We start from the raw sequence: 14550 nt of genomic DNA on the forward strand, positions 1-14550 counted from the left end.
GGGAGAATTGGGTTCTATCACTTAGCCTCATTTTTTTGGGGATTCTATTTTTTTTTTTTTGGATATCTAATAATATATAAAGTAGATGGCTTTACTCTCTTCCTTTTTTAGTCAAAGGAAAGCAATTAGACAAACACATATGGAAAATGATGAGCTCCTCTTTCCATATTCTGTGGACAAGTTAGACATAACATACTATAGCTAATGTGAACCAATCTGCCCAACTATCTTTTGCATCTTATGGTTGACACAAATAGAAAGAACTCCAGGCACCCACTTAATGTAACTTTACTGTTCAATGAGCTTATACCATGTACATGTGCCTACACTCAAGCTATCTTCTTGGCCTTTTTTAAAGATATAAATATGTGCCACCTTAGTTATAAAGCAAGTTGCTTTTATGTTTCTAAGTTGTTTACACAAACACAGAAACAAAATCTGAATTACTGCCTCAAAGTTAAGTTTGGCTGCTTGGAGCTCAAGAGCTCTATCTTCCTACTGGAAGTCCCCTACATCCCTCCCACCAAACACACATGACCCCTACCCTTCCCTAACACAGTAACACCAAACACAACCCAATGTTTTAAGTGTACATCATACATTTATTACCAACAACCCTCTCAACTCCAAAATTGGGCACAGGGATTAAAAATAAAAATTCATTGCACTACTTAGTAAAGCATTACTAGTAACTTTCATAAAAAATGTACAAACTTTGTTAAAAATTTATCAAGCCTTCAAATGATTTGGTTACAGATATTTATAATACGTACATTTAAAACTATATGTTAACTGATACAATGGAGTATGATTTAAGGAAATGACTCAGCAAATGATTCCAAAATACACCCCTGTGAGCTTTCCATAATCTGAAACAAACAGCAAAATGAGGTAACCAAATGTACCAACAGGGGGAAAACAGCTTTCTAATAAAGGCCTAAAGATATCTGTGAAAAATATTCTCATAAGTGAGTTGGTAGATCTCATTTAAAATATTATAAGAGGCCCAAATATAAGAATCTTAACAAATCACATTTCAGAGAGTGTATAAAATCTAAATAGGCTTTCACATTTTCTAGATTTTGCTCGAAAAAATTCAGGACAGAAAATCCTAATGAGATCTCGATACCTGGAGGCCTTGTTTTTTTTTTTTTTTTCTTTTTGGGGAAGAGGGGGTGCTAAAAACAAAGGTGGTATTTCATGCAAAGGAAAACAAACAAAAAAAAAACACAGCAGAGTTAAGGTGGTAAAGCCAATATTGTTTTAGGAGGAAAGGGGAAGAAGGCAAGAAACCAACATCTGCCTGCTATCTGGTGCATCACCTAAGGAGTCAACAGCTGGGTACAAATCAACTGTTCTTTCTCTTCTGCTAGCCACACAGTTGCTACATGTGGCTAGGTTGAGCTGGTTTGGAACACATGCATGTACGCTCCTAACACACACTAACTACTTAATAAGCAAATCTGCACACATCTCTAAGAGCCCCATGCGAAGAAAAGACATTCCCAAAGAGAAATCAGCCACAAGAGTGCAACAATTCTGGATTTTACCAAAATAGACCCTGCTGCCTCCTAAATTGCCAACGGCCTCTCAAAAATTTAATGGAAAAGGGGTAGTATGACAAGAATTCACCATCCCAGAGAGGGAAGAAAGAGCTACTTTTCCTAGTCATTAGTACAGTGTGCCTTGTTAATTAAGTATCTATATAAATTAGAAAAAGTGCTTTACTTGCATGCTTCAATAAAATGAATACTGAGTGTAGTAATGTTATGTTAGATCTGTACAGATATAAATTTTTTGCAGCTATATAAAAGAGTCTATGTATAAGATGGGCTTTTGCCATTTTAAACATGATTTTTTAATTAAAAAAAATAAAGATTAAACTATACGTGATTTGTAATGCAGTTGATTATTACGCCAGTAATTTTGGTCTTTAACACACTTTATTCATTAGAAACAGGGAATACTCTAATGATTTAAAAGTAACATGTGCATTTTACCACTGTTTAGATGTATTTCTGATGGACTGACAAATACAGGGGCAAAAAAAGTATGCAAAATCCTACTTGTAGGACTAGATAGAGGCAACAGTGTCTGAAAAAGGGCAAAATTGTGCTTCTGTGTGAATTGACTTTACTGAACTCTAAGCTGTGATGAGCTTATAGTCTTCAAGGGAAGGCAAGTAGCATGGCAGTAACAAGTAGTTAACACTGTCTGAGTAGAAAACGGACACAGAGCCAAATGAAAGCTGAGGTTGGCAGCAAGTCATCACAGTCCTGACTGGAGAATTGCAGCTTGTGCTACTGCAAACAGAACAGGGACATCAACTGCAGGAAAAGGCAGACAATGGTGAAGACACTAGCAGAATGAGAGGGGAATTCAAACATTGCTAGAAAAATGACTTGAAACAATCTGAATTATGCTCAAGGAACCTATTAAAAAAAAACAAAGAAACCCACACAGCTATGTATTCTTTCCAGAGCAACTAAATGCAGGTCAATTCCTGTTTTACAGCATTATTTTTTATACAAAAATCAAATCTTCATTTATACTGCAAGTATTCTGGACATCTGTTATACTAATTTTTTTCTCATTCAACAAAAAAGAAAAGTGATAAAACATCAAAGCACACCAGGTCTAAGGAACTCGAGCTGTCACAGCACTTGATCCATCCTGGAAATGAGGATCTCAATGAGAAGCACGTTTACTGAGGGGAGAAGAACTGGACAACTTTCAGAATTGGAGCTTGGCAGAACAGAAACATAGTTTTCTTAAAACAATTTAGTTGCCTATGGGAGCCTGAACAAATAACATATCAGAAGTCAAGCTGAGTTAACGGATTTTTTTCTGGTGGAAGTAGAGGAGGTGAAACTTCATGGGACCAGTGGTATTCTTAGAAATATATTACTCAAATATCTTCAGAATAGACTACAAACCTAAACATTAAAAGAAAAAAAAAAAAATCACAAGCACGTCCGGCTAAGAAGCTTACTGAAAATATAAAGGAAAACCAAGAGAGTATCAACATTCAAATCATTGATTGAAATGCTAATATTGCTAACTGATGATGTATGATATTGCACCTTCTTTTTGGAAACAGCAAGTTGGAGATTTAAAAATTTCTTTTTCACGACAAAAATCAAAACTTCAGGTTCATGGAGTGAGAATCTATTACACTTTTTCCTTAAGTGACCCAGTTGGGACCACCAACGAAGAGAAGGTGACAGCTGCCTGAAGCAAAGGAAGAAGGCTTTTCTCATTCCATTCACTGGGAGGGAGGGGGATGGAGTATTCAATGCTTATAGTTGATGCACCCTTAGCAATCAGTGTGCAACAGCAAACACAAGGGGAAAAACCAGTGTACAGTACTAGTGCTGTTTAAATAACACACCAGATTATACATTGCAGCATAATTAAAACTACACACACATTCTTGGTACATGCTGGTATATAGGATCTCATACACACGTTAGCTACCATGCCCTCACACAAGTAGTTTCACACATTCTCTCTCTCACACACACAGATACATTTACCATCAGCAGTCATACGCTGCACTCATTTCCACTCACAGTTTCTGAAGGCTCTATATAAGGTAGATTGCTATATCATCTGGAGCTACCACTTTTTATGAAAGCACATGCTAAAAGATCACGTCCACTGTAATCTTGCAGCAACACTCGGAATGATCACACAAAAACCAGGGAATGTTAGTGCACACACAAAATTAAGCTAAAGAAAAAGTCTTTGGAGTTCCAATCACACGGTTAGTATAACAATCCCATAATTGTGAAGACTAATTGTAAGCTTTTATAGTTGATTAAGTCACACAGTGCAAAGAAAGGTCCATTGACCCTTTTGGTAAAGGGAGGGCTGGAAGCCACACAGATTAAGTTCAATGGATAGTCCGTATATACATGTGATGAGGAACACCCAAACTAAATTTGTGCTCTTATGTTGGTCATTCTGAATCCCGATGCACTTCTGAAGCATCAGCTCGGCAGATTGGGCAAGTACGATTTGCCTAAAACAAAAGAGAGAGCACCTGTCTGAATTTCGACTTATACTGTGAAACACATTAAAAGCAACAGAACTATTTTTACTTTCCACATAGTTTTTACATTCTTTGTTCCTTTAAGAAAGTACAATTATTTAATCTCTTAAAAATACTCCACAAACCTCTAAAACAATAATAGCCTATGAATAATTCTTTATTCGGTTTGTTTTAACATAGACAAGACTATCCACCATCACTTCAGACAAATGTAATAACTGGCTTAAAATTAAAACTCCATCTCAACAAATGGCACTACCATTCGTTGTGCTGCTAAAATCAGAAACATAAGCAACATCTGCTCTCATGTTCTACAAAGCATTTTTTATCAAATGCTCTCATTTCTACATTATGATAGCTCTCAAGTCAAGTACTCTTCTTTTCATCCAGCTTCTACTATTTGTTCTCCATCTGGCCCAGTATGTTCTTATTTCATCAACCTCCTCTATTACCTTCTCCAAAGAGTGGCCGTGATCTTTCTAAAACGTGCTTTCAGGATCCAATCCAAACTCTTGCACACTCCACAGTGACTTCGCAAAAAGCTGACTCCTGGTTTTACCTCTGAATCCCGTTCTCTTGGTACTCTCCCTCACACTCTAGCCATCAGCCACATGGAACCGATGCTTTTCCGGTCATCCTGTTCTCACATGTCAGGGCTAATAAGTTCCGTTTTCTAGAAAACTTAGATTCTTTACCTGTAGGATTCAGTTTGGACAAAACTGGGTACCCTTAATCTGCTCATATGGAAGACTGATTCTATTAACGCATCTGTCTTCCTCACCAACTGTCAAGTTATCTAAGCCAGTATTATCATCTCCTACTCAGAATAATCTAAAACAAACCAATCCTAGAGTTGACTTAAGTTATTTTACTGTATCACATTTTCATCCTAGTATTAAAAAAAATTTTTTTTGGCTACACCCCACGGCATGTGTTTAGCTCTCCAACCAGGGATTGAACCTGTGCCCCCTGCATTGGAAGGCAGTCTTAACCCTGGACTTCCAGTGAAGTCCCCTTAACCTACTATTAAAAAAGAAGAAAATAAGAAGTCCTTGAAATAATTTCACCCTGGCATACTATCAGAATTTGTGTCTTTGGAATTTTCCCTCCCATATACACAAAGGAGAAAATGGTCAGAATTATGAAAGCTGTGTTTCAATTTAATCACCCTCCATCAAACCACAGACTATGATCAGTAAGAGAAAATTCAATGTCATTCTTTTCAGATGCCATCATTTTACCTTAAGCCATTTGTCGACACACTTGGCATGGAACTCATGGTTACAGGGTAAAACTCTAAGTAGCTGCCTTGACTCAAAATCACACATGCATACTACACACCTGAAATAAACCAGAAAGATTGTTTAACCATAAAACCAAGTAGTTTCGATTTTGTTACAACTATAGAAACCATAAAGCCATTTACTATCTCACTTATCAAAATACCATCTAAATTTTAAAACTAAAATAATCTATCAAATGCCTTTAAAAAAGCATGATGTTAAGACATTTAGTAAGAGTGCTTTGTTTTGCTTAGTGAGAGATCATCAAGAAAATTTCTGGTTTAACATCCAATCCAGCCTTAATACTGAAGATACTATTATATTCAACAGTGTTGAAACAGCTGGACATTCATATGCAAAAGAATGTAGTTGGACTCCTACCTCACACAATATATGAAATTAACTTAAAAATGAAAAACCATTAAATGTAAGAGCTAAAAACTATTAAGCTCTTAAAGAAAATACAAGTGTAGATCTTCATGACCTTGGAATAGGCAGTTCAGTTCAGTTCAGTTCAGTCGCTCAGTCGTGTCCAACTCTTTGTGACCCCATGGACTGCAGCACACCAGGTCTCCCTGTCCATCACCAACTCCCAGAGTTTACTCAAATTCATGCCCATTGAGTCGGTGATGCCATCCAACCATCTCATCTTCTGTCGTCCCCTTCTCCTCCTGCCTTAAATCTTTCCCAGCATCAGGGTCTTTTCAAATGAGTCAGTTCTTCACATCAGCTGGCCAAAGTATTGGAGTTTCAGCTTCAGCATCAGTTCTTCCAATGAATATTCAGGACTGATTTCCTTTAGGATGGACTGGCTGAATCTCCTTCTGTCCAAGGGACTCTGAAGAGTCTTCTCCAACACCACAGTTCAAAAGCATCAATTCTTTGGTGCTCAGCCTTCTTTATGGTCAACTCTGACATCCATACATGACTTCTGGAAAAACCATAGCTTTGACTAGATGGACCTTTGTTGGCAAAGTAATGTCTCTGCTTTTGAATAAGCTTTCTAGGTTGGCCATAACTTTTCTTCCAAGGAGCAAGCGTCTTTAATTTCATGGCTGCAGTCACCATCTGCACTAATTTTGGAGGCCCCCAAAATAAAGTCTCTCACTGTTTCCACTGTTTCACCATCTATTTGCCATGAAATGATGGGAACAGATGCCATGATCTTAGTTTTCTGAATGTTGAGCTTTAAGACAACTTTTTCACTCTCCTCTTTCATTTTCATCAAGAGGCTCTTCTTCATTTTCTGCCATAAAGGTGGTGTCATCTGCATATCTGAGGTTATTGATCTTTCTCCCGGCAATCTTGATTCCAGCTTGTGCTTCTTCCAGCCCAGTGTTTCTCATGATGTACTCTGCATATAAGTTAAATAAGCAGGGTGACAATATACAGCCTTGACATACTCCTTTCCTGATTTGGAAGCAGTCTGTTGTTCCATGTCCAGTTCTAACTGTTCCTTCCTGACCTGCATACAGATTTCTCAAGAGGCAGCTCAGGTGGTCTGGTAGTCCCATCTCTTGAAGAATTTTACACAGTTTGTTGTGATCCACACAGTCAAAGGCTTTCGTGTAGTCAATAAAGCAGAAATAAATGGTCTTCTGGAACTCTCTTGCCTTTTCAATAATCCAACAGATGTTGGGAATTTGATCTCTGGTTCCTCTGCATTTTCCAAATCCAGCTTGAACATCTGGAAGTTCACGGTTCATGTACTGTTGAAGCCTGGCTTGGAGAATTTTGAGCATTACTTTACTAGCATGTGAGATGATTGCAATTGTGTGGTAGTTTGAGCATTCTTTAGCATTGCCTTTCTTTGGGATTAGGATGAAAACTAACCTCTTCTAGTCTTGCGGCCACTGCTGAGTTTTCCAAATTTGCTGGCATATTGAGTGCAGCACTTTCACACCATCTTCTTTTAAGATTTGAAATAGCTCAGCTGGAATTCTATCACCTCCACTAGCTTTGTTCGTAGTGATGCTTTCTAAGACCCACTTGACTTCACATTCCAGGATGTCTGGCTCTAGGTGAGTGATCACACCATTGTGATTATCTGGGTCGTGAAGATCGTTTTTGTACAGCTCTTCTGTGTATTCTTGCCACCTCTTCTTAATATCTTCTGCTTCTGTTAGGTCTCTACCATTTCTGTCCTTTATTGAGTCCATCTTTGCATGAAATGTTCCCTTGGTATCTCTAATTTTCTTGACGAGATCTCTAGTCTTTCCCATTCTATTGTTTCCTCTCTTTGCATTGGTCACTGAGGAAGGCTTTCTTATCTCTCCTTGCTATTCTTTGGAACTCTGCATTCGAATAGGCAATGGTTTCTTAAGCATGATATCAAAAGCGTAAGAAACAACAACCAAAAAAGGCAGATAAATTGAACTTTATCCTTTAAAATAAAGGGGGGTACTAAAGATGCTTTATAAATCTAAAGTGAAAAGACAACTAACTCATAGAATTAAAGATATTTTAGAAAATCATGTCTTACAAGGACCTATATATATAAAATATAAGTAACTCCTACAACTCAATAAAAAAAACAAAGAATGTGAATATACATTTCTCCAAAGAAGATACATAAATGGCCAATAAGCAGAGTAAGAACTCAACATCACTAGCCCAGCTGGAAAATGAAAACCAAAACCTTAAGAGATAACACTTCACTCACTCCCACTAGGGCTGCTAAAATCAAAAGACAGACAATAACAAGCACTGGTGAACTTCTGTACACTGCTGGTAGAAATGTAAAATGGTATAGCCCATTAGGAATGAAATGATACAAGCTACAATATGGTGGTCCTTGAAAACATTATGCTAAATCAAGAAGCCAGACCCAAAAGACACCATGTTATATTGGTTCCATTTATATGAAATGTTGAGAACAGGCCAATCTATGGAGATAAAAGTTAATTAGTGGGGGGCTGAGTCAGGGCTTTGGAGGGTTGGGGAGAAATGGGGAGTGGCTATTAATTGATAAGGTATTTCTACTGGGGATGATGAAAATGATATCAATTTGACTGTGATGATGGTTGCAAAACTCTTATTAATATACTTAAAAACCACTGGATTGTACACATTTTTAATATAAATTATTTTAATTGGCAGTTAATTACTTTACAATATTGTATTGGTTTTGCCATACATCAACATGAATCCACCACAGGTATACACGTGTTCCCCAACCTGAACCCCCCTCCCTCGTTCCTCCTCATACTATCCCTCTGGGTCGTCCCAGTGCACCAGCCCCAAGCATCCAGTATCATGCATTGAACCTGGACTGGCAATTCATTTCATATATGATATTATACATGTTTCAATGCCATTCTCCCAAATCATCCCACCCTCTCCCTCTCCCACAGAGTCCAAAAGACTGTTCTATACACCTGTGTCTCTTGCTGTCTCGCATACAGAGTTATCGTTACCATCTTTCTAAATTCCATAATATGAAAAAAAATAAAATAAATTCCATAATATGCATTAGTATACTGTATTGGTGTTTTTCTTTCTGGCTTACTTCACTTTGTATAATAGGCTCCAGTTTCATCCACCTCATTAGAACTGATTCAAATGTATTCTTTTTAATGGCCGAGTAATACTCCATTGTGTACCACCGCTTTCTTATCCATTCATCTGCTGATGGACAGCTAGGTTGCTTCCATGTCCTGGCTATTCTAAACAGTGCTGCAATGAACATGGGGGTACACGTGTCTCTTTCAATTCTGGTTTCCTCGGTGTGTATGCCCAGCAGTGGGATTGCTGGGTCATAAGGCAGTTCTGTTTCCAGTTTTTTAAGGAATCTCCACACTGTTCTCCATAGTGGCTGTACTAGTTTGCATTCCCACCAACAGTGTAAGAGGCTTCCCTTTTCTCCACACCCTGTCCACCATTTATTGCTTGTAGACTTCTGGATCGCAGCCATTCTGACTGGAGTGAAATGGTATCTCACTGTGGTTTTGATTAGCATTTCTCTGATAATGAGTGATGTTCAGCGTCTTTTCATGTGTTTGTTAGCCATCTGTATGTCTTCTTTGGAGAAATGTCTAGTTCTTGGCCCATTTTTTGATTGGGTTGTTTATTTTTCTGGAATTTAGCTGGAGGACTTCCTTGTATATTTTTGAGATTAGTTGTTTGTTAATTGCTTCATTTGCTATTATTTTCTCCCATTCTGAAGGCTGTCTTTTCACCTTGCCTATAGTTTCCTTTGTTGTGCAGAAGCTTTTAAGTTTAATTAGGTCCCATTTGTTTATTTTTGCTTTTATTTCCAATATTCTGGGAGGTGGGTCATAGAGGATCCTGCTGTGATTTATGTCAGAGAGTGTTTTGCCTATGTTCTCCTCTAGGAGTTTTTTTATAGTTTCTAGTCTTACGTTTAGATCTTTAATCCATTTTGAGTTTATTTTTGTGTTTGGTGTTAGAAAGTGTTCTAGTTTCATTCTTTAACAAGTGGTTGACCAGTTTTCCCAGCACCACTCGTTAAACAGATTGTCTTTAATCCATTGTATATTCTTGCCTCCTTTGTCAAAGATAAGGTGTCCATAGGTGCGTGGATTTATCTCTGGGCTTTCTATTTTGCTCCATTGATCTATATTTCTGTCTTTGTGCCACTACCATACTGTCTTGATGACTGTGGCTTTGTAGCAGAGCCTGAAGTCAGACAGGTTGATTCCTCCAGTTCCATTCTTCTTTCTCAAGATTGCTTTGGCTCTTCGAGGTTTTTTGTATTTCCATACAAACTGAAATTATTTGCTCTAGTTCTCTGAAAAATACCGTTGGTAGCTTGATAGGGATTACACTGAATCTGTAGATTGCTTTGGGTAGTATACTCATTTTCACTATATTGATTCTTCTGATCCATGAACACGGTATAGTTCTCCATCTATTAGTGTCCTCTTTGATTTCTTTCACCAGTGTTTTATAGTTTTCGATATATAGGTCTTTAGTTTCTTTAGGTAGATATATTCCTAAGTATCTTATTCTTTTCGTTGCAATGGTAAATAGAATTGTTTCCTTATTTCTCATTCTATTTTCTCATTATTAGCATATAGGAATGCAAGGGATTTCTGTGTGTTGATTTTATATCCTGCAACTTTACTATATTCATTGATTAGCTCTAGTAACTTTCTGGTGGAGTCTTCAGGGTTTTCTATGTAGAGGATCATGTCATCTGCAAACTGAGAGTTTTACTTCTTCTTTTCCAATTTGGATTCCTTTTATCTTTTTCTGCTCTGATTGCTGTGGCCAAAACTTCCAGAACTATGTTGAACAGTAGTTGTGAAAGTGGGCACCCTTGTCTTGTTCCTGACTTTAGTGGAAATGCTTTCAGTTTTTCACCATTGAGGATAATGTTTACTGTGGGTTTGTCATATATACCTTTTATTATGTTGAGGTATGTTCCTTCTATTCCTGCTTTCTGGAGAGTTTTTATCATAAATGGATGTTGAATTTTGTCAAAGGCTTTCTCTGCATCTATTGAGGTAATCATATGGCTTTTATTTTTCAATTTGTTAATGTGGTGTATTACGTTGATTGATTTGCAGATATTGAAGAATCCTTGCATCCCTGGGATAAAGGCCACTTGGTCATGGTGTATGATCTTTTTAATGTGTTGTTGGATTCTGATTGCTAGAATTTTGTTAAGGATTTTTGCATCTATGTTCATCAGTGATATTGGCCTGGGGTTTTCTTTTTTTGTGGCATCTTTGTCAGGTTTTGGTATTAGGGTGATGATGGCCTCATAGAATGAGTTTGGAAGTGTACCTTCCTCTGCAATTTTCTGGAAGAGTTTGAGTAGGATAGGTGTTAGCTCTTCTCTAAATTTTTAGTAGAATTCAGCTGTGAAGCCGTCTGGACCTGGGCTTTTGTTTGCTGGAAGATTTCTGATTACAGTTTCAATTTCGGTGCTTGTGATGGGTCTGTTAAGATTTTCTATTTCTTCCTGGTTCAGTTTTGGAAAGTTGTACTTTTCTAAGAATTTGTCCATTTCTTCCACGTTGTCCATTTTATTGGCATATAATTGCTGATAGTAGTCTCTTATGATCCTTTGTATTTCTGTGTTGTCCGTTGTGATCTCTCCATTTTCATTTCTAATTTTATTGATTTTTCTCCCTTTGTTTCTTGATGAGTCTGGCTAATGGTTTGTCAATTTTATTTATCCTTTCAAAGAACCAGCTTTTCGCTTTGTTGATTTTTGCTATGGTCTGTTTCTTTTGCATTTATTTCTGCCCTAATTTTTTAAGATTTCTTTCCTTCTACTAACCCTGGGGTTCTTCATTTCTTCCTTTTCTAGTTGCTTTAGGTTATTTATTTGACTTTTTTCTTGTTTCTTGAGGTATGCCTGTATTGCTATGAACTTTCCCCTTAGCACTGTTTTTATAGTGTCCCACAGGTTTGGGGTTGTTTTCATTTTCATTTGTTTCTATGCATATTTTGATTTCTTTTTTGATTTCCTCTGTGATTTGTTGGTTATTCAGCAGCATGTTGTTCAGCCTCCATATGGTGGAATTTTTAATAGTTTTTCTCCTGTAATTGAGATCTAACCTTACTGTATTGTGGTCAGAAAAGATGCTTGGAATGATTTCAATTTTTTTGAATTTACCAAGGCTAGATTTATGGCCCAGGATGTGATCTATCCTGGAGAAGGTTCTGTGTGCACTTGAGAAAAGGGTGAAATTCATTGTTTTGGGGGTGAAATGTCCTATAGATTGGAGAAGGGAATGGCAACTCACTCCAGTACTCTTGCCTGGAAAATCCCATGGACGGAGGAGCCTCGTAGGCTGCAGTCCATGGGGTCGCTAAGAGTTGGGCACGACTGAGCGACTTCCCTCTGACTTTTCACTTTCATGCATTGGAGAAAGAAATGGCAACCCACTCCAGTGTTCTTGCCTGGAGAATCCCAGGGACGGTGGAGCCTGGTGGGCTGCCATCTATGGGGTCGCACAGAGTCAGACATGACTGAAGCGACTTAGCAGCAGCAGCAGCAGTCCTGTAGGTATCAATTAGGTCTAACTGGTCTATTGTATCATTTAAAGTTTGTGTTTCCTTGTTAGTTTTCTGTTTAGTTGATCTATCCATAAGTGTGAGTGGGGTATTAAAGTCTCCCACTATTATTGTGTTAATTTCCCCTTTCATACTTGTTAGCATTTGTCTTACATATTGCAGTGCTATGTTGGGTGCATATATGTTTATAATTGTTATATCTTCTTCTTGGATTGATCCTTTGAACATTATGTAGTGGCCTTCTTTGTCTCTTTTCACAGCCTTTGTTTTAAAGTCTATTTTATCGGATATGAGTGTTGCTACTCCTGCTTTCTTTTGGTCTCTATTTGCATGGAATATCTTTTTCCAGCCCTTTACTTTCAGTCTGTATGTGTCCCCTGTTTTGAGGTGGGTCTCTTGTAGACAACATATATAGGGGTCTTGTTTTTGCATCCATTCAGCCAGTCTTTGTCTTTTGGTTGGGGCATTCAACCCACTTACGTTTAAGGTAATTACTGACAAGTATGATCCCGTTGCCATTTACTTTATTGTTTTGGATTCGAGTTTATACACCCTTTTTGTGTTTTCTGTCTAGCGAATATTCTTTAGCATTTGTTGGAGAGCTTTGGTGGTGCTGAATTCGCTCAGCTTTTGCTTGTCTGTAAAGCTTTTGATTTCTCCTTCATATTTGAATGAGATCCTCGCTGGGTACAGTAATCTGGTCTGTAGGTTATTTTCTTTCATCACTTTAAGTATGTCTTGCCATTCCCTCCTGGCCTGAAGAGTTTCTGTTGAAAGATCAGCTGTTATCCTTATGGGAATCCCCTTGTGTGTTATTTGTTGTTTTTCCCTTGCTGCTTTTAATATTTGTTCTTTGTGTTTGATCTTTGTTAATTTGATTAACATGTGTCTTGGGGGTGTTTCGCCTTGGGTTTATCCTGTTTGGGACTCTCTGGGTTTCTTGGACTTGGGTTATTATTTCCTTTCCCATTTTAGGGAAGTTTTCCACTATTATCTCAAGTAATTTCTCATGGTCTTTTCGTCTTCTTCTTCTGGGACTCCTATGATTCGAATGTTGGGGCATTTAACACTGTCCTGGAGGTCTCTGAGATTGTCCTCATTTAATTCGTTTTTCTTTTTTCCTCTCTGATTCATTTATTTCTACCATTCTATCTTCTACTTCACTAGTCCTATCTTCTGCCTCTGTTATTCTACTATTTGTTGCCTCCAGAGTGTTTTTGATCTCATTTATTGCATTATTCATTATATATTGACTCTTTTTTATTTCTTCTAGGTCCTTGTTAAAACTTTCTTGCATCTTCTCAATTCTTGTGTCTAGGCTATTTATCTGTGACTCCATTTTTATTTCAAGATTTTGGATCATTTTCACTATTATTATTTGGAATTCTTTATCAGGTAGATTCCCTATCTCTTCCTCTTTTGTTTGGTTTGGTGGGCATTTATCCTGTTCCTTTATCTGCTGGGTATTCCTCTTTCTTTTCATCTTGTTTATATTGCTGAGTTTGGGATGGCCTTTCTGTATTCTGGCAGTTTGTGGAGTTCTCTTTATTGTGGAGTTTCCTCGCTGTGGGTGGGATTGTACAGGTGGCTTGTCAAGGTTTCTTGGTTAGGGAAGCTTGTGTCTGTGTCCTGGTGGGTGGAGCTGGATTTCTTCTCTCTGGAGTTCAATGAAGTATCCAATAATGAGTTATGAGATGTCAATAGTTTTAGAGTGACTTTGGGCAGCCTATATATTGGAGCTCAGGGCTGTGTTCCTGTGTTGCTGGAGAATTTGCATGGTATGTCTTGCTCTGGAACTTGTTGGCCCTTGGGTGGTGCTTGGTTTCAGTGTAGGTATGGAGGCGTTTGATGAGATCCTGTCAATTAATGTTCCCTGGAGTTAGTTCTCTTGTGTTCTCAGGATTTGGACTTAAGCCTCCTGCTTCTGGTTTTCAGTCTTATTTTTACAGTAGTCTCAAGACTTCTCCTTCTGTACAGCACTGTTGATAAAACATCTAGGTTAAAGATGAAAAGTTTCTCCACAGTGAGGGACACCCAGAGAGGTTCACAGAGTTACATGGAGAAGAGGGAGGAGGGAGTCAGAGGTGACCCAAATGAGATGAGGTGGAATCGATAGAGGAAAGAGCAAGCTAGCCAGTAATCACTTCCTTATGTGCACTTCACAACTGGTCTGCTCAGAGATGTTTACAGAGTTATACAGAGAAGAGAAGAAGGAGGAAGGAG

At 37.9% G+C, this 14550-nt stretch overlaps 1 protein-coding gene across 7 annotated transcripts in view; it reads right to left on the minus strand.

Annotated features, from left to right (window-relative positions):
* Positions 1–579: 579 nt before the first annotated feature.
* Positions 580–14550, minus strand: part of RNF38 (ring finger protein 38) — a 129619-nt gene continuing 115648 nt past the window's right edge. For all 7 annotated transcript variants that reach the window (XM_040267417.1, XM_040267341.1, XM_040267205.1 and 4 more), the window contains 2 exons: positions 5296–5395; positions 580–4024 (listed from right to left, as the gene is read on the minus strand). In XM_040267417.1, coding sequence (XP_040123351.1) covers positions 3962–4024; positions 5296–5395 — 163 coding nt within the window. In that variant the 3' untranslated portion in view covers positions 580–3961. The remainder of the gene's footprint in view (positions 4025–5295; positions 5396–14550) is intronic.

Source organism: Oryx dammah, unplaced genomic scaffold, assembly GCF_014754425.2.
Source record: "Oryx dammah isolate SB20612 unplaced genomic scaffold, SCBI_Odam_1.1 HiC_scaffold_1, whole genome shotgun sequence".
Lineage (NCBI taxonomy): Eukaryota > Metazoa > Chordata > Mammalia > Artiodactyla > Bovidae > Oryx > Oryx dammah.